Source organism: Leucopleurus acutus (assembly GCF_964270905.1).
Source record: "Leucopleurus acutus genome assembly, chromosome: 7".
Lineage (NCBI taxonomy): Eukaryota > Metazoa > Chordata > Mammalia > Artiodactyla > Delphinidae > Leucopleurus > Leucopleurus acutus.
In genome coordinates, this window is record NC_139150.1 from 19,735,222 (window position 1) to 19,755,336 (window position 20,115).

At 55.3% G+C, this 20,115-nt stretch overlaps 1 protein-coding gene across 1 annotated transcript in view; it reads right to left on the reverse strand.

Moving 5' to 3' along the window:
• Positions 1 to 20,115, reverse strand: part of COL27A1 (collagen type XXVII alpha 1 chain) — a gene marked incomplete at its 5' end in the record, with an annotated part of 141,871 nt that overhangs the window by 66,969 nt on the left and 54,787 nt on the right. Inside the window, 5 exons of the mRNA XM_082842389.1 lie at positions 1,208 to 1,261; positions 4,481 to 4,525; positions 5,192 to 5,245; positions 13,236 to 13,280; positions 15,718 to 15,771. Of these exons, the coding sequence (XP_082698515.1) occupies positions 1,208 to 1,261; positions 4,481 to 4,525; positions 5,192 to 5,245; positions 13,236 to 13,280; positions 15,718 to 15,771 (252 nt within the window). The remainder of the gene's footprint in view (positions 1 to 1,207; positions 1,262 to 4,480; positions 4,526 to 5,191; positions 5,246 to 13,235; positions 13,281 to 15,717; positions 15,772 to 20,115) is intronic.

Here is a 20,115-nt window from a genome sequence, read left to right on the forward strand (position 1 = left end):
GCTTGGTCACCCTTGCCGTCCTGAGGCTTGGAGAACATCCACATTTAGGGGGAGGATGAGCTCCCCAGTCCTTTTCCCTGCTTGCAAGTTCCAGCTTGGCAGCCCTATAGGCTGGGACCTGGGGATGCAAAGGTGAAACAGCAGCTCCTGTCCTCACCAGGTCATCCTGGAACCCGGGACCCTGGGCCTCCAAGCAAGCACTGGAGCACCGTTGATGCCCGGGGAAGTCTGGAGCCCGGGGCCCAGCTGGAGAGGCAGCCAGGCCTGCGTGGCTCGCAACCGGAGACACTGAGGCTGGGTCAGGACAGGCCAGCCAGGAGGGAGGGGAGAGGAAGAGGCAGAGCTGGCCAACATCTGGGTCTCGTTGACTGGCTGGGTGAGGTCCAGATGTGGCCACATGGTGCCGGACACAGGCAAAGAGGAGCCGGCCTCGGCAGGCTGCCTGGGTTCCTCAGTCAGTCAGGCCAGCTACTCACTCAGACGTGTCTTAAATGTTCACCAGTCTGTGCAGGACCCTCAGCTGAGCTCCTCCAGGCCAGCCGGGGGCCCTATCCTTGGGAACCTGCTGTCTGGCAGGGGACCGAGCACAAATCCTGATCAACCAGGGGAGAAATGTGCTACTGCAGGTGATGGGCAGGGAATGAGAATGGCAGAGAAGGGAACGGTCACTTCCTGAGCAGGTAGAGAAGACGGCACCCACGCGGGGTTCTGCGGCGGGGCTGGGCCGTGCACAGGCGGGATGGAGGGTGTGCCCGGCTAGGCAGCAGTGTGTGCAAACTTGAAGTGCAGCGGGCAGGTCAGTGGGGCTGGAGCACAGGGCTAGAAGGGCGAGGGGCAGGAAAGTGTCAGAGTGTCCTGTGCGCCGGGGGTCCGGGTGCCGGGGCAAGGAGCCAGGACACCACTCTGGGGGCAGTAGGGGGCCATGGATGGGCTGCGAGCACAGAGCAGAGCTGGGCCCTCAGGACAGTTTTGTGGCGGTGAGGAAGGCAGCCTGGGAGGGAAGAGGCTGGGGCCTGGGACTAAGTCAGGAGGCCATTGTGAAGTCCAGGGAAGAGACAGTGAGAGGGTAGACGGAGGATGGAGAAGACAGGATTGTGTGAAAGGAAGCCATCCTACAGGTGGGTCCTGGCCCTTGACGGGCCCTGGGAAGGAAGCCAGAGCAGAGAAGGGCAGGGCAGGGGGCAGGGGGCAAATCTGCTGCAATTACCTTGTCTCCTTGGAATCCGGTATCTCCTGACACACCCGGAACCCCTTGTTCACCCTAAATACACACCAGCAAAGAAGGTTACGATGGAGACCACGGTGGGTTCTGGAAGTCTCCCCGACATCAGACCCACTGGGAGGGTACAGCTCTGCTGAGGCTGTTCCCAAAGTCGATCTGCCCAGCAGCAGCCTTGTTAGAGCAAAGGGCAGCTCCCAGCCCTGCCCTGCCCCCGGTAGGGAAGCTAGGCCCTGCGGGGACAGAGCCAGCTTACGTGCAGGTCTGCCTGGGGTCGCTCAGGTGGCTGAACATTCCACTAACAGAAAACTAAACTGCCCAGTGTCAGCTGGCCCTGTCAGGAGAACAGACACTTGAGGGTCAAAGGAGCTGTGCCACGATCTTTCAACCTCCTCCTCCTCATCAGCTGGTGTCACACAGAGGAGCGCGCAGCCTGGACAGCGGCCCTGCGCCGCTGAAGGTTCTGAGCGCTTGCGGCCCTGCGCCGCTGAAGGTTCTGAGCACTTGCATCTGTGGCTTGATATTTTTCACCACCAGGCTGTGAGCTGTCATTTCGTCCTTCCGTGGGAGTTTCTATGCCAGCAATCTGCTTCGGTCTACTGCTAATTAGCTGCTTTTAATCAGCTATAGCATGAGGAACCGGAGCACCTGGCTAGTTAAGACTATGTGTCAACAACGAGTCAACAGGCCTCGAGTTAGGTCTGGGTGTTTCTTTGCTAAGATGACACACCGCGTGGGCTTGGTGACACTGATTCTGGCTGTCGGAGGCCTCTTCTAGTCCGTGCCTGTATTCAGCCACGTCCTGGTAAATGAGCTGTCGCAGAACCAGATTGGGAGACGTTTCTCCTTGGAGCTGGACGTGTCTCACACAGCCCTCATCATTTCCAGCTTCCCATGTTGGTACATTGGCCCCAGGACTCAGAAAACATTTACAGCCCCGGGAGCAGTTGGAGGAATGGGGAGAAAAACCCAGGAAGAATGGAGAATCTTAGAGAACTCATGTCGTGCCACTAAGGCCATGATCCAGGCAGAACTCCCTTGGTAGAACAAAAGCCAGAATTTTTTTTTAAATAAAAAAAAAAAATGTTAACTTACTTTGGTTTTTCCAGTTTGGAAAATCTTGTACAATATCCCAGAATTTTAGGAACCAAGGAACATTTTTTTTAAATGTCCAAAGGAGGAGTAAGATGGTTTTAAAAAAAAAGTTTCAAAGGCACCTAAGAAATCAACACAATGGATTTGGAGAAAGCTGGGCCTGGCGCAGGAGCCTGGGTTCCAGAATGTGCTGCCATGGGGGGAGAGGGAGCCAGGTTGTTGTAAGTGGGACTGAGGCCAGGCTGGGTCATGGACAATCCGGGATTCTGGGCAGGATGACCATGGAACATGAAGGGGTGTCTCTATCACCCCAGGGGAGGGCCGGGGGGTAGGGTGGGAGTGAAGAGGGGATGATCCGAACCCTGCCCCAGCCAAAGGGGCAGAAAAGAGATTTCTTTTGCTTTTCTTATTTTTCAACACTTAAGACTTATTTGATTTTCCTGAGATCTACGAGCAGGAAAATAATTTTCTCCTCTTTTTTTTTTTTTTTTTCCAGTGCTTTCACCTCTCTCAATGTCCCAGGCACCAGCGGTCAGCAAGCCAGCCGAGTTCTACGTAACACATTGATTGCCATGTTCCTGAAGAAACAGTGAGCTGGAGGCCAGCTCTGCAAAGGGCCTATAAAAAGCTCCCTGCCTACACTCCTATTTCCCCCACTTCCTTCCCCTCCTCCATGACTTCAACATTTCCAGAGTGCTGACGACTCACACCGCAGGGTAAACAGGTAGCTGTGGGGAAGCCCCACCTCCAGCAGAAAGACCCTGCATCTCCAGAGCGAGGGCGGTGGAAGAGGGGGCTTAGCAAAGGCAGCAGGGCACGGCCAGGGGGCAGAGCTGAGTCCGCGAGGCTGAGGGAGCTGCAGCTGGAGGCCTGGGCGTGACGGGAGGAGATGGGAAAGGGGGAACCAGATGAGAAGACTGAGCACCGCACGGCTAGGTACCTAGGGGTGGGAGTGGGTGAGACAATCTGGGGTGCCCATTTCTGCCCAGCAGCTCTAACTTTCTGAGTCCAGGGTCTGGGCTGGCTCCAATAGATCACTGAGTTTCCTTCGCTGCATCTCTTCTCCTCTTTGGGTCTGCTTCCCTGGCTGTGAAATGTAGGCGCTGGAGGAGGTGACTTCTAAGGGCCTCACTGGCTCTGCCCTTCCGACCTGTCTTGCTTCGTGGTGGAGGTCTCTGTCGGCAGTGCCTGGGTTCAAATCCTGACGCTACTTACTAGCTGTCTGTGCTCGGCAAGCTTCCTACCTCACAGAGGGGTGGAGGATGCCCGGGCTAAGCCCCGCAGAGCACTCAGAGCGGGCCCAGCGCCGGTACCTGTGCCTGTTCCTCGGACTTAGGAGGAGCAGAGTCACCTGAAGACAGGTGCAGAGGCAGCCTGGCCCTGGGAGCAGCTGAGCAGCTCTTATTGGCTCAGGTTTCTGGAACCTGGGATGTTGCCAGAAACTCTCCCACACTCCCTGAGGCAGAGGGGAGGGCAGGGAGATGGCCACAGGGCAGAGCACAGGGGCACCACTCCCTGCCCTCCATGTCTCTTGGCTCAGATGCTGCAGGACCCAGGCCAGGTGCTGCCCCATGCTGGGCCCCGGGGTCTCACCTACCCACCTCCAGCTTTGGTTTGGCCCGGGGTCAGTTCAGCAGCAGGGCTGCGGAGGGCACGTGGCAGCTGGCAGGAAAGCAGGTGGGAGCTCAGGGGCCCGTCCTGGTTTTCCCGTTGCATTTTCAGACCCTGGGATGGGGCTCCCTCTTCTCATCTGGGCGGCTGATGCGTATCTGTCTCCTCCTATGCCTGGGAGGGGTCTCTGGACCCCCCACCAGCCCTGCCCTGGGGCCCAGCATCTCAGCACCGCTCCTCCCCGCCCACCCCGTGTTCTGTGGCTTTGGCCTCAGCTTTGCTCCCCAAATTCGGGGACCTGCCTTACCCTACCCCCGACCCGGATCTCGAGAGCCCCCCACGCTCTGTCTGCCAAGGTCTGCCTCCAGAGCCATCAGCCTGGGTCCCACCCAGACTTAACAAGGAAGAAGCTGGGGAGCGCAGATTTAGCGGGGCCAGAGGGGAGGCAGTAAGAGCGCAGGGGAGTGGACCTGGCAAGAAATCAGCAGCAGCGTCGAGGCTGAGGGGGTTCGCATGCAGACAAAACACAGTGCAATAAGGGAGTATTCAGATCACCTTATCACCTTTCAGTCCGGGTTCCCCCACGTTTCCCATCAGTCCCTGCAAGACAGAGGCCAGGGTTCAGCTGTGAGGGACGTTCAAAACCCCACAAGTCAAGAGCCCTGGCATAAACCCACTGGCTTGCTGCAAGACCCCGTGCTGGAGGGCCCAGCCCAGAGGGCAGTGGTGCGGATTGAAGGACCACGAGAAGGGGCAGTTGACTGGCGAATCGCAGTGCTCTGGACACATCCAGGGGAGAAGGGTGCCGATGGGGAGAGATGGGCTTCATGAGCCGCGTCACACGCTTGCTGGCCAAATGGAATCATCCCTGGAACGTGGTCCGGGCAATTTTAGCCCACCTTTCTCCTGCACGCCCATCCCACTCAGGGATGTCCTGAACTCACTGGCTTGCCATTATATAGAGTTTCTGTGCTCCTGGTAACGGCCCCCACTGGGCTTTCAGTGCCCTGAAGTCCAGAACCAAGTCTGACTCATGCTCAGCTGGAGGACTGCTGTCCAATGAAGATATCTGGCATAAATGACATGTGGACGATGACCGGCTCTCAGGACTGAGAAGCACGGAGCCCCTGATCTGCCACATTCCACCCCAGCCCCCCTCTGAGTGCCCCCCAACACCGTATCAGGGTAGCCTTCCTTCCGGGCTGAAATGAGTCAGGGGGTGCCCAGCTGTGATGAGACTCGAATTAAGGGACAGGTCTTGTTTACCTTCATGCCCTTGGGTCCTGGGTAGCCAATTGGACCCAATGCTCCCATGTCGCCCTGGGAAGAGAAAGAGAAGAGGATGCCATGAGAGGTGGCTCACAGGAGGCTGGCCTGGGAAGGATTTCGAGGACGCAATCCCCCTGGGTTGATCTTGTAATTAGGCACGTTCATCTCCACTGAAGTACCGGAGTGAATTTCACAGAGGACCTCTCCCAAGTTCATTTCTTATTTTTTTTTTTTTTTTTTGCGGTACGCAGGCCTCTCACTGCTGTGGCCTCTCCCGTTGTGGAGCACAGGCTCCGGACGCGCAGGCTCAGCGGCCACGGCTCACGGGCCCAGCCGCTCCGCGGCATGTGGGATCTTCCCAGACCGGGGCACGAACCCGTGGTCCCCTGCATCGGCAGGCGGACTCTCAATCACTGCGCCACCAGGGAAGCCCCCAAGTTCACTTCTTGATTGCTGTCCCTTTCACCACTCCTTTCCACCTCCTATTAGATTCTTTATATCCCATACTAGTTAAGGGACTCAGGGCATTTCACTGGGCTTCTGTGGACCCCGATCTCCTGATCTATAGAATGGGGATAACGATCCCTTGCCCTGGAAGCTGTTGTGAGGGTTAAACAAGCACACACAGAGGCTTCGACTCCTCTAGCTTCGTGAGGGGCAGGAACTTTCTGCCTCCAGAAGCTGGGCACCTCCTTGGGACAGCAGCAAGGCAGGAGTGGGGCTGTCAATCACAGACACCCGAGGTGCAGATGGACCCCGTAGGACACTAAGATCAGCGGGTAGGTCCTGGACCACAGGCTGGAGACCCAGCGTCAGATCAGATCAGACTGTCCAAGGCGGGAGCAGAGGAGTTCCTAGACCCTGGAGAGTCACGTTCCCTTCATGGGGGGCCCTTCACTGAGGGCTGGGGAAAGGCCGGGAGGCAGTGACGGTATGTCGAGGCCAGACCACCTGTCCCACCTCGCCTCTGCTGCTCACTCACTGTGCAATTTCGAGGGTTAACCTCTCCGTGCCTCAGTTCCCTCATCTAAAACAGGGACTAATACTCTGCGCTTCCTAGAGTTGTTTGGAGAATTGACTTACATGTAGAAAGTACTTGGCACTGCCTGGAGGCATTTTTGCTGGTTACAGCCGAAGAGGTGCCGCTGGCATCTCCGTGGAGGCCCCACAGCAAAGAATTAGCTCAAACGCCAATAGCGTTGAGGTGAGAAACCCTGGTCTAAAGGGAAGGGGTGAATGGATTTTCTCTAAACAAGCCCACCCTCTTTCCCTGAAGCCTCGTCCTCACTTCCTGCCCTCCCCCATCACTACTGCCCTCGGCCACAGCCATCACAGTCAGCCCTCCCCCAGAGAAAGGGAGCCCCTGAAATAACCTCTTCTCTCCCTTGTCCATCCTCTGTGGCCGATCTGAGTGTCTGGCTGCTGTGTGAGCCCGGTCAATGGGCTTCGCCTCTCTGGGCCTCAGTTTCCCACATCCCTGAATCAGGCTCCACAGAGGCCCCTGACATATGCTCTGAAGCATTGAGGAAGAAAGGCTGCTCCGGGTGCCCAGGTTCAAGAACCGGTTCCTGTGGGAGCTGCCTGGAGACAGCGCAGAGGGAGGCCGGCAGAGAATGAAACATCACATTCCTGCTGACTCCTGCGTAGCCTGTGCACTGGAATGTGCCCAGGAGAGAGACAGAGGGAAACACGTGAAGTGCACAGACGGCAACGGCAAGGCCTGGCTGAGGCAATGCGGATTCTCACCCCCCGCCCCCCTGAACCCACCCGATTGGGTCAAACCAAACCTAGCTGAGCCTTTGCCAAGGAACTCTGCTTTCAGTTCCCATCAAGTAATCTTATTAAGAAAGCGGGCTCTCAGTTTAACAGGTGATAATAGCAATACAAACGACACTGGCTGGTAAGCACTGTGTTACGCACTTCACATGCCTCAACTCCGTGACTCCTCACGACAGCCCTTCATGATCCGTCTGCTACTCTCCCCATTTTACAGATGAGGAAGCTGAGGCTCTGAGAGGCGAGGGCTTGAGCAAATCACAGAGCTGGGATTCACACCAGGCAGTCTGTCCCCAGAGCTTCTAAGCAATTCTGAAGTAATCTTTGGAGAGGAGAAGCCAGGATCGCTGGCCAGGGAGAGGCTGGACTGAAGGAAAGCCAGCCCCTTAGAGAAGAGCATTTCAGCGGGAGGCTTTGGCTGCGGCTCCCCGCGCCCTCTCTCTTCCTGGAGGAAGGGAGCAAGGGGTGGCCACCCAGCGTTCCCCGTGGTGCACAAATAAACAGACTAGGCCCTGCTAGAGCAGTTGGCTCCAATGGGGGCCGGGGCCTCGAGCAGAGAAGACCAGCCAGCAGCTCCGGGAACACAGGCTCTCTCTTCCCCGCTCCAGACCTGACGGCGGCTTGGTGTGTGGAGGGTGAACTCAGTACAGGCCCGACTGATGCCCACGTAGGTATCACACAGCCCGGCGTGTGCGTGCCACCCCTGCGAGCCTCTCCAAGGGGGTCTGTGTGTGGTGGAGGCAAGGGCCAGCGTGGCATCCCACCCAAGAACCCATGGAAAAGGGGCTCTGGCTGGAGGGCACACGGGGAGGAGGTGGCCACTTGCTCAGGGCAGGTCTTCTTCATGTGGGCAGGATCCCCACGTTGGACTATAAAAGCACGTGGGGGAGAACAGAGAAAACCTCAGGCCACCTTCCCCCCAGTTCAGCCTGCAGATACCAGTCTGCTCCGCGCTCGATACTGCCGTTGGGCAGCTTGGCCAAGTGACACACAATATCACGTCCCACGAGAAAGAACAGTGAGCAATGCCTGTAATCTGGAACCTGTTCCCACGTTCGCCTAAACTCCCAGACCCTGCTCCACACACTTTGCCCTTCAGCTCGTTGACTCCCACCAAGAACACAACCAACCAACCACATCTGTGACCACCGAAGGAGCTCCTACTGTGTGCCAGGCACCAGGCCAGACACTTCCCAGTCTCATCAGCTCTGTTCAGACGCTCACCAACTGCTCACAGTAACCCCATGAGGTCAGCACCATCATTAGTGCCATTCCATTTCACAGATGAGAAAACCGAGGCTCAGAGTGAGGTGAAGCAACTAACCCAAGACTATGCAACAAGCGGGGGACACAGGCAGGGCCAGAACAGGTCTGTCTGTCTGTCTCGGCCCACAGACCATGCTCACAAGCCTGGGATTGACTCTGTTTACTCCAATAAAGGACCCAAGGATGCCTTTCCTCATTGCGTTCACTCATAAGTGACAGGGTGTGAGGACAGGCTTGAGATTCAAAAACAGGCAAGAGTCCCACTCCGGCGTCCCACGTGCCGGCAGGCATCCAGGCTGGCATTTGCCCAGGACCCCTGAAAGAAAACCTAGGGGGCTGCCATCACCCACCCTCACGGGTGCTGGCAGAGCTCCCTCCCTCCCTCCCTCGCACATGCCTTACCTTCCTGCCCTGCTGTCCCTCTGCAGCCGGGCCATCCTTGGCCACTGCTTCCTATACTGAGCGCTCCGCCGTGAGCTCACATTGTCCTCTGCCCTCACCCCCAGCATCACTTCCCTGAGCCCACAGGCCAGGTCAGGCCCCTGCCATCATGTCTGAGCCTGACCTGGCTTTCGCTCATGGCCTGTTCCATACCCATGACCATTGACGCGGGTGCCTATGTGGCCACCGCCTGTCCCATGCCCCAGAGGAAGCCCTCACTAAAAGTGGCTAAATCAGTGGGTGAAAAAGAAACCTGCACACTACTCTCATTTACAAACCCTCTAGGTTAAAATCTGGCCACAGTGTTGCCTGGAACTGCCTTTTAAGGCAAAGAGGCCTCTTTCCAGAAACTCTGATAGGGGGTCAGCAGCCTGAGGACAGGACCTGGGAGCTGTGGCCAGTCCCGGCTCCTGTGTGGTCTTAATAAGCACCATCTCTCACACACAACAGCCGCTGGCACTGCCCAGTCCACACTCTAACATACTCTCTCCATTCAGCCCAGAAGTTGTGTGGAACTAGACGCAGCGGTGAAGTTCACGAGCTGTAAACACAGAGCGAGCTCCAGCTTAACAGCTGGGTGACCTCGGGCAGGTGCTTCAACCTCTCTGAGCCTCGGTTTCCTTGACCGTACAATTGTAATCCCACTTCCCACTCAGAGGCCTGCTATGATAATTAAATACCTAGCACAGGACCCAGCACACGAGGGTTTGGTAAATGCCAGCTAGTGGGGTTCCTGACCTTGATTTCCAGACAAAGAAATAAAGCCAGATGATCATTGAGTAACAGAGTACGGTAGACTTGTCCACGATATCCCACATGCTGGCATTCGGCCAGATCACATATTCTTTGGGTCTCATTAAATGGAGAAGCCAGAATTCCCTTTGTGTCGCGCGGAAGAAAAAAAGACAGAAATTTTCTCTGTTGAGCAGATTCTGGAAACAGGCACACTTTGCTTGAAGCCCGGCCAAAGGGTTTCAGTTACTCAAAGGGGGCTGTTTCCAGGCTGTCTCTGCAGAGGGCCACCAGCGGCTTATGAGACTGGGGTCACACAGTCCCTAGCTGGCGACCTCAGGCTCCACTCAGCCTCCTCACGAGGGTGACCAGGCTGCTGCCGCCCGCCTCAAGCAGCTCGAGGCTCCCAGCCTAAGGCGTGTCAAGCACACACAGAGCAGACAGAAGCTCCATACATGTTAATCTGTCCTCCCTCACCCTTCCTCCCGCCTGCAAGGACCTGGGGGACAGTGGAAGTTTCGACTTCAGTCTGCATGCAAATCGCTTCAGCTGACTAGACAGAAGGCATTGTATGAATCTGAATCCCCGCTAAAATGATTGTCACTGTGTGGAATTCCCATTTGCTCAGCTAAAAACCCACATCCTCTGGAAAACCATACGTGACTCACGATCCCTCTTCCCTTTAGAAAATTCCTTTCCTCTCCAACTCTCTGGGGAAGCAATTTTTCCCCCAAGCACAGAAGCTGCTGTCCCCCAAAATCCAGGTCAGGAGTGGGTGCCTTGGGTGGGAGAGGGCACTGGCTTGGAGGAGAGTGGTGGTGATTTGGTGGGTGCAGGTCTAGCCCTGTGGCACCCCCAGGCACAGGGAGAAAGGAATGTCACCTTGGCAACAAAGGGGATTTAAAAACAGGAAGCGAGACTGAAAGTGGCCAGAGAAAGACATAAGGCAAAGGCGGGCTGGAGGTGTGGGGGGTGGACAGCAGCTCTTTGGAGAGGGGATCATGAGGGGGTGCAGGGCCTGAGAAATGCAGGGACACCCAGGGCTCACCCCTAGCTCAGGCCCCTCAGAAGGGGGGCAGGAAGAGAAGTGCCCTGAACTAGGAGTTGGGGGACATGGCCTCTGATCATGCCTCCATCTTCTCCTGCCCTGTGTGTGACCTCGACCTAGGGCCTCAGTCTGCCCATCTGCCCAATGGGACTCTCCTAAGAGATACTGAGCACAGGGTTGCCAGATTGAGTGAATAAAAATACAGGATGCCCAGTTAAAATCTGAGTGTCAGATAAACAATCAAACAAATGAATGATATTTTAGTATAAATGTGTTCTAAATATTGTATCTGAAATTCAAATTTCACTGGGCGTCTTATATTTTATCTGGCAGCCCTAACTGTGGAGAGCAAAGGGGAGCATCGGTGGGAAAGAGCTTTGTAAAGAGTCAGGAAGGCCAAGGGCTATGACGGCATAGTCTCCAGCATCTGCGCATTTGGCCAAGCAATATTCTTGCCCCTCTCAGCATCCAACCTAGTGGGCGCCAACAATGACAGACAGGCACACGTGCCAAGGATGACAGCCAAGGTACGTAAACATCCCTTCAGAAACGCTTTGGGGACGGGGATCATATAGCCTGAAGAAGGGGCCTTGGGAAGCACAGACAACAACCAGCTTTACGTCTTGAACAGCGTCTCCCAGGGGCAGGGAGATGAGCTGGGCTCAAAACACAGGAAAACTCTGCACAATGAGAGCTCTGTGAACGCGGACGGGCTTTCACAGGAGGGAGCTTCCAACACCAGGGTGTTCAAGTTGGAGTTTAATGACCGTATGACCAAAATGCTCCAGAAGGGAGTCCTGCTGAGCTTAGAGAAGGTTGGACCGGTAGACTTCTGAGATCCTCATTAACGTCAGGTTCTCTAACACTCATCGCAGACATTTCTTTTTCCAAAGCATTCAGGTCAGTGCCTTGTGCCAAAGAAGGTGCTCAGCAAAGGACATCAGGGATGACAAACGTATGACTCGTGTGTTGACACTTCCTCACCCCAAGCCAAGGCAGACATCACCGATTTGCAGCACCCTCTCCCACTAATTTCCAATGTGACTTTGAAATCTTTCTCAATGCAGCACCCAGATGGCTGCTACCAGGCATAAAATACATTATGTGTGTGTGTAAAACACTACTACTAGTACTACTACCACTACTGAATCACTACATGTTAACAGTCCTTTATTATTAACAAGTAATAGTAAAATCATTCATATTATGATTATTATTAAATTTATTATTATTACAACTAGTGCTTCTTGAGTGCTCACTATGTACTAGGCACTATATATGTAGTAGTTTCCTTAAATCCTCACAACATTCTCCCAGGTTAGGTACTAATATTATTCCCATTTTAAAGATGAAGAAATTGAGGCACGGGAGCAGGGGAGGGAGGGGTAATTGCTCAGAATTGCAATTAAATGAGTGATAGAGCTAGGATTTGAACCCAGGTGATCTGGGTCTAGGGACTACCTTCTTAACCACTTGACTGGACTGGACCGGGTGTGTGTGTGATCCTAACAAGAGCAGGAGCGAAGATCCCATCTTACAGAGTGGATCCCTGAGGCTCAGGGAAGTGAGGCCGTAACTGAAGACCACAGAGCCCAGAGGAGGCGAGGCCAGGATTGATCCGACCTCCACCCCGACCTTGCCCTGGTTCTGCTCCCACCCACCTGAGCAGGAGCACATTGCCCATGGGAACCTCTGGGCCCTCTTGCCAGGACTGGTCTCCCCTGAACAATGGGGCCCCCCAACTCTCCAGGGCCTTCCCCAGCCTCCTTCTTGATAGAATCTCTTGGCACAGTTGCTGGAGTAGCCAAAGCTGGCAGCCCATTTGTGAAACTAGGGAACGGTCTACTTGTGTAAGCCCCTCAGACTCACACCCCATGAGGTATGACCCCAAGGACAGAGGAGAGGGGGCATCAGACCCTCAGGGAAGCTCCTAGACTCATTTTCCAGGCTCGGGCCTGTCCCTGGCTCTTGGGGCCGGGCCCAAGGTCAAGACTAAGCCTCTGAAGGCCCAGCAGGGAGCCATTGTTTTGGCTAATAGCACCACCCCACAAGGCTACCCCAACCGGATGGAGTTAGAGGTCAGATTGCCTCTGACCTCCCCGCGTACGGGCCTCTCGGTCCCGGGCACACCAGGAGGCAGGAACAATGAAGAATATTTAACAATAACAATATTATAATAAATGAATATTTACTGAGTGCTAGACCTTGTGCCGAAGACAGTACAAGCAATGCCTCATTTAATCCTCACAGGCACCCCAAGAGGATTCCACCACCATACCCATCTTACAGATGAGGAACTAAGGCTCAGAGAGGGTAAGTGAATTGGTCCAGGTCACACAGCCAGGATGTGGCAGAACTGTGACTTGAACTCAGGTGGTCTGGCTCCAAAGTCAGTGTTCTGAAAAGGATGGAGAAGACTGTCCAGCATGGCCCAGAGCCTCAGCTCCTCTGCCGGTCACTTCCTTTGTCTGGACCTGAAGCACCTCACCTGTCAAATGGGCACACTACCACCTGCCTAGACCTTGCTGCAGAGCGATGGACAGGCAGCAGGTGTGAAAGTACATGGCAGTCCCATGCTCCAAGCGCCCATACTCATTTAACTACTGAAGAAAGGGGCTGGGAGAAGGCAGGTGAGCCATCTGAAGCCACACAGCAGGCCTGTCTTCCCTGAGCCCCCTTCCTAGACTTGTCTGTCCCAGCTCCTCTGAGGGGACTTGTGGCTTGTTCCCCACACCCGGCATCCTGGCCCTCCCCGTCCCCAGGCATCTGTGTACTTACGATGAGGCCAGGGACTCCTACGGGCCCTGGTAAGCCCAGTTCTCCCTGCAAAGAAAGAGAGACAAAGGTGGTTACTTGCTCTGTCTCTCTCCAGGCCATGCCCTCCACACCATCCTCCACGTGGGCACCTGGTGGAATCCTTCGGAGCTGACCACTCCTTTTTCCTGACTCTACTGAGCCTGGCCTGGAGTTTGAACGAGACCCTCCCCCCCCTCTGCCATCAGCTTTCCACATCTGTAAAATGGGGAGGTTGGATTTCCAAATCCAGTACCTTCCAGTCGTAGGTGTGAGAATGGGCAGAATCCTGATCGTGGCGATAAAGATACGCGGGATGCCTGACCCAGATCTCATTTCGCTCTCACTTTACAGACGGCAAAACTGAGGCTCCAAAGGTTAAGCAATTTCCCAAGGTCACGTTCAAGGAGGTAACACAGTGGTGAGGGCACCAAGCTGAGAGCCACCAGGCTGGCCTCCCTCTCTCTCAGCCAGGAGGTGCTGGGGGCCCTCAGAGAACCTCCCCACCCCAACCTCCCACCAGAAGGAGGCTCTCCGGTTCCCATCTCCCAGGGCCTCTGAGAGGCTGCACAGCTCTTGCCTGGGAGTCAGGAGATGTGGCCGTGTGTGGCAGTGTGCAAGTTTCTGTTTCTCAAATCTCTAAAAATGGACATTCAGGGCTTCCCTGGTGGCGCAGTGGTTGAGAGTCCGCCTGCCGATGCAGGGGACGCGGGTTCGTGCCCCGGTCCGGGAAGATCCCACATGCCACGGAGCGGCTGGGCTCGTGAGCCATGGCCGCTGAGCCTGCGCGTCCGGAGCCTGTGCTCCGCAACAGGAGAGGCCACAGCAGTGAGAGGCCCGCGTACCGCAAAAAAAAAAAAGAAAAAGTGGACCTTCAATGGCTTGCACCAGTAAAGACAGGTAGAGGGGTCTAGAGCAAGCTCAAAATGCAAAGGTGTCTCTAGAAATGGTGATTAGTAATAACCAACATCCTCCAGGGCATTTGTCTTCCTTCATCTGTGCAATCCCAGACGGGAGGTCATTACTACAGCCACGAGAAGAGGAGGAGGGGAAGCAGCCTTGGCTTTAAAATGAAGGACCCGAGGCTCAGGAAAGGGAAGGGACCTGTTCAAGGTCACTCATCAGGTCCTCTTTCTGCTCCTCTGGGCCAGGAGAACAAAGACATCCCTGCCCCTCCCCAAGGGCACTTCCAGGATGACGTCACATGTTATAGTGGTTAATCCAGTAACTGATACACTGAGGGAAAGACTCTGGTTTCTCACCTCGGTACCATTGCCAGTGCTCTTTCCTCCACCTGGAGTGTCCTCCCACCTCTTTCCTCATCCCAATTCCAACGCCATCTTCTCCAGGAGCCTTCCCTGCTTCTCCCTCCCTCCTCCTTAGCACCTGGGACCTCTTTGATCCCACCCATCTCAACTTCACCTCGTGCAATGGACTAGGGAGATGGCCATGAGCTCCTCCAGGGCAGGAGACGTGCCCCATTATTACCTAATATTTACAACCCCTCCATCCAGTGAACGCTTTTCATAGGCCCAACACCTCCCTGCCCTCTCTCATTTCATTCTCGCAACAGTCCTCTGAGGCCGGCATCGGACCCCGTGATTTACAGATAAGGAAACCGAGATCCAGATGGGTGAACTGATTTGTCCAAGCTTCCACGCCTGGCAAGCGGTGCAGCAGGATTCAAACCCAGGTCCATGTGGCTCCGAGGCCAGGGCTTCAGCCCCGCAGGGAGCCCAGAGGTCAGCCCCAGCTGGGTGGGGCTCAGGGAGCATTTGTGGAATTGACACGAGCACATAATCACGTGCTGTGTATGGATCTAGCAGCCACCTCCGGGCACAGCTGTGCAGGCTGGAAACCCCAGGAGAATTGGGGGGACATGGCAGGTGTTCCAAAGAGCTCTGGACATGGTCTGCACCCCCAGGCAGAGAACAATCTTCCCCCCGGCAGGAGCTGGAGCCTGGGACGGGAAGGGAGAGGCGGGCTCAGCTCCCCAGGGCAGGCTGACCTGGTTCCTTCATGGGCCTCGATTATTTACAAACGCTATAAACATGCCTATGCTGGAGATTTCTTTAGAACTAGGTTCTTCCCTGCATACAGGGCCTGCAAACCATCTGCTTCCCAGGCCCCATCCCATAAACATTTCTGGTGCTTTGTAAGATGGCAGCAGCTCTGGCTTCCCCCGTAGAGAGTGACCCATGAACCTTCCTGAGTCCCTGAGGATGGGACATAGCCCAGGACTTTGGGACCTGGGGCTCAGTGGGCTGGAAGGCTCTCCTGGTGGCAGGGGGTACACAGGGCGTCCGTGGCAGACAGGACCCTGGGATTCAGAGAAATCATGCAGTTTGTCCAGGAGCGCCCAGCTCATGGGTGGCCCGGCTGGCTGACCTAAAAGCTTAGGTTCCTAAAACCTGCTATGTGTTTGCTCCAAATCTCTCTCCTGTACCCAAAGACATGAAATACTTACGGGGTTTCCATCCAGTCCCGGAGGGCCTCTTTCCCCAAAGTCTCCAGGAAACCCCTGAGGGCATGAGAGAGAGCAAACATCTGCAGATTAGTGTTTACACCAGCGGGTGGCTTTGATCCAGACTCCCAGGGGACACAGGACACATCCATGCAGTCTCACCTCACTCCCTGGTTCCAGGATCTGGGCAGGCTGTGGAGTCCCGAGTCACCTCGGGCCCTCAACAAACTTTCCCCGTAAAGAACATCCCAAGGACCAGCTACTGTGGAGGAGCCCATGGCCAGGGAGCCCTCTTCCCATGGCCTCAGAGTCTCAGAAAAGAAAATAGTACCCAGCTCTCCGGCATGGAAATGCCAGCGCCCATGCTGAGACCCCGTCCTGATGGAGTCTGGGGTCAGGAAGCTGGGTCTAGGCCTGGACCAGTCACTGACTTGCTGAGAGTTTTAAGAGTCACTCCTTCCCCTGTGGGCCTCAGTTTCCCCATTGGTCGAAGCAGGAAAGCCCTCCGCAGCATTTCCCAGCTCAGACCTTCTGCCATTTTTGTGACGTGCTCTTTAAAAGCTACCCTGTGGACCCACAATCCTCATTTTACAGATAAAGAAGATGAGGCTCTGAAAGGTATGTGTCAAGGTCATACAGAGTCACATGGATGGGGGACATCAGCACCGCGGCCACAGGTGGGTTTCGGCAGCTGAGAGAAGCCCGGAGGCCTGGCCCGGACAGATCTGGCCCTCTCGCCCCCTCCGTGACCCCACTCCACGCTCTCTGGGGACACAGGCAGCTGGAAAAACATCAGCTGTGGGGAAGCTTCTGGTGGCCGAGGAGGGGGAAAAACTCCATTCTACTTCAAAAGGAAAAGCAAGTCCTCGAGCTTGGAATTCAGGGAAATCTGTTCTCCCCTCCTTGAATTCAAATCACTGTTTTTCCAGGGAAATTTAATGAAAAACAAAGCACATGTTTTTCTGACCAAGTGGATGCCTGAGCTGTTCAAACAGAAAAGATTCTTCATGGAGCATAATTTGTTTCTGGTTTCTAACGCTACCGCTACTGGGGGAATCCAGTAAGTAGATTAAACTAAAAAGACCAAAGCTAAAAACAAAACCCAAACCAATTACAAAGTCTACATTGGCTGAGCAAAGAGACCTTGAACTGTGTGTGCATCTAGGCCTTTGTCTTGCCCTGGCCAGAATACTATTCCCCTCAAATCCCACCTCTGCCAGGAAGCCCTCATGGACTGGAAGGGCAGGCATTGATATGGACCGTATAGGAGGCGTGGCTTCATTCAGACACCCAAAGGAGGAAACGAGGACATATTAAAGAGATTTGGGCCAAGCCAGTGACTTTGTATGCAAAACTTTACTTGCCTTTGACATTCACCCTCGAGGGAAAGGTTATTTATTGGTCCCATTTAACAGATGGGGAAATTGAGGCTCAGAGAGAGAAATGTCACTTGACCAAGGACAAAAAGCAAGTCTGTGGCAGAGCTGAGCACGGGCAAATCCTGGCATGCAGAAGCTGCTCCAGTGTGCGCCTGACTGGTTTTAGAGAGTGGCAGAGGTAGGGGTGTGTGTGTGTGTGTGTGTGTGTGCGCGTGCGTGTGCAATTGCATGCGCCTTCAGATCAAGTTTTTGTGGGGCCACATCTGACCGTATCTAAGATGCCTCTTCCCACATCCTTGGAGTCCCCCTGGCAAATTCCAATCCAGCCCCTCTCAGGCATACTGTAAGGTAGAGAGCCCTCTCACCTCCTGTGGCAGGAGACATCAGCTGGGTGAGCAGTGGGCAGGGAAGGCTTCTGAAGGCATTGAGCTACTGCCTCTGCCTTTGGGGCCTTGGCACGAGAGGACAATCCCTCAGGGGACAAGGGGGATGCTGTCTAGCCGGGCACCTGGCTGACTCCACGTGGCCTACGAGCAGCAGAATTTGGGGAGTCCATGCTCTGCTCTCCAAGTTCAATGTCTGGAGACTCGCCCAGGCTCGCCTCCAGGTTGACCGTGTGACTGCGGGCAGACCCTCACTTGGGCCTCTGTCCTGCTCAGGCTGGGGGGGTGTGATCTCTAAGAATCCTTCAGCTTGGCCCAATCCCTGGACAAGGCCTGGGAGGAAGGAGCCTGCTCCCTGAGGTGCAGGAATGCCCGCCCCCCGGCCCCGCTGCCACCAGGAAGAGAGAGACCCTGACGGCATTCCCCAGGCACCAATCCTGGCTGCGATGCCCAATATAATCATACCTAGCAGCCCCCAGGCAGGTTCAAACCCACAGGTCTGCATTAAGGCCACTCCAGGTTGGCTCAAGGACTCCTCTCAGACTCAGCTGCCGGCCCAGCTTCCCCTGTGAGGCTTTAGAACCAGTGCAACCCAGTGACAATCCTGGCTCTACCACACACAGGCCTCTCCAAGCCTCGGTTTTCTCTGCTGTACAACTGGGGCGCTGAGACAATGAACCAAGATGCTGGATGCCGGGCAAGTCCCTGGCAGCACATGGAGGCAGCAGCAAGGTGAGGGCACATCTCTGAGGCGGAAGCAAGGGAGAGACCATCAGAATGGTCAAAACCCCCAAGAGAGGCACTTATGTGGACAAAATGCAGCCTGAGTATAGCCAGTGGGTGACGACGGGGTGGGGGTGGGGGTGACCGCAATGACAGAAACTGCAAACTCTAACAGCCCAATGAGAGAGGGCTTATTATTGGTCCCATCTTAGAGATGAGGAAACTGAGGTCCAGAGACGTTAGGGAACTTGTCTGAAGTCACACAGCTATGGAATAGCAGAACTGGGATCTGAACCCAGGCAGTCTGACTCCAGAGCCCAGTCTCTTAGCTATGAATGGACCATGAATACACAAACAGACTAGAGCAAGCTTGTGGTCTCTCGAGGGAATGGCATTACTGAGGCTCAGGACTGGTTCTGCTTGTACGTGCTCAGTGGCCTCATCCCCGTCTCCACCTTGTCTCCCTTCCTTCGGAGAAGCCAAGCAGATGACCTCTAGGGTAATTAAGAACACACTAGTTGGAAAAAAGGGCTTTAAAAGAGCTGGAACAGTTCTATGATTGGAATAATCATAGATGGTCTAGGATGGAAAGACCCTAGGTGTTCCTGACATTCAGCACCTCCTTCTGGAGGCGCAGAACCTGCCCAAGGCCCCATCAGGCTGCTAGCTTGCTGCATCCTTCCACCCCTGAGCAACACATCCCAGTTCTGACACTTGCCCTCGGCCCTGACGCTTGCTCCTCTGGATCCCAGAGAGGCAGCCGCCGAGATGAACATGCACCACCACGTCCACCCGGCCTGCTTCTCTCTGTCTGGCCGTGCCCGCCTGCGCATGGCGTGTACTCCCGGCCCAGCCGGCAGCAGGACCTTCCTGTGCAGGCCTGAGCTCCTGGCTGCAGCAGGCTGGCCCGAGGCCCAAGGAACGGGCTCGGCGTCCTGCCGGGCCCCAGCCACGTGGTTTCTCCACTTTGCCAGGTCGGGCCCCCCTGGGGAACTGAATGCCTCGTACTTTGAGCAGAACAAGGCCCAGGAGGAGACAGAACCAGGATCCAGGGCGAGACTCCACATTCTCTCTTGGCTACAGCAATTCAGAGGAATAGACGAGGAAAAAGGGAATGGTCCTTATAACCACATCTGCAGCAGGATGCCGGAGGCTGAGTGGGCCTCTGAGAGCCCTCTCATCTAACCCCTGCCTGCAGCCAATGTCTACCCAACGGTCTGCTCCGGAAGGTGGGATGTAGGGGCAGGGATGCATGCAGCCTCCAGAATCAGAAGTCCTGCTACATCTTGAAGACTCAGCCCCCCGGCCCGCAAGATGGTCAGCCCTGTCCCACCCACCTGACAACTCACCTGCCCAGCTCCCCCCGGGCTGAGGAAGAGGTGAGGTGTTTGTAATCCAGCCTCTGGTAAACTCGAATGTGTCATCACATGCTGGTTCGGTACCAACAGTGGGAATCCGTAACAACCTCTAGGAAGAGTCTGCAGAAGGACCTTGGAGGCCTCTTTACAGGGTTACCTTCTCCAAAGTCAGGAGGTTCCTGCACAGGTTTGACCTGCATCCTTCCTACTGCACTTGACAACAGCCTGTATTCTTTTCTAGAAGATGCGTGCTCTCGGAGTGTGTCAACAGGGAAAGACCCCTTGAGATCCAACACCCTCTTCTCATGAGGCTGAGCATCTTCTCACCCTGCCTTCTGATATTCACCTGGGAATCCACCCACAAATAGTCACCTCGGCGGGCAAGGAGGACAGAGGCAGGGAGAGCAGGATTCCAGGGTTGCCAGCAGAACTGGGGCAGCTCTGGCTCAAGTCTGGGACCCTGGGGATCACAGCCCTAGCTCACAGCATCACCACCAAGAAGAACCTTCATCTGCTTTGTCCTCAGTTTCCCCATTTGAGAACCACTTTGCTCCCTGT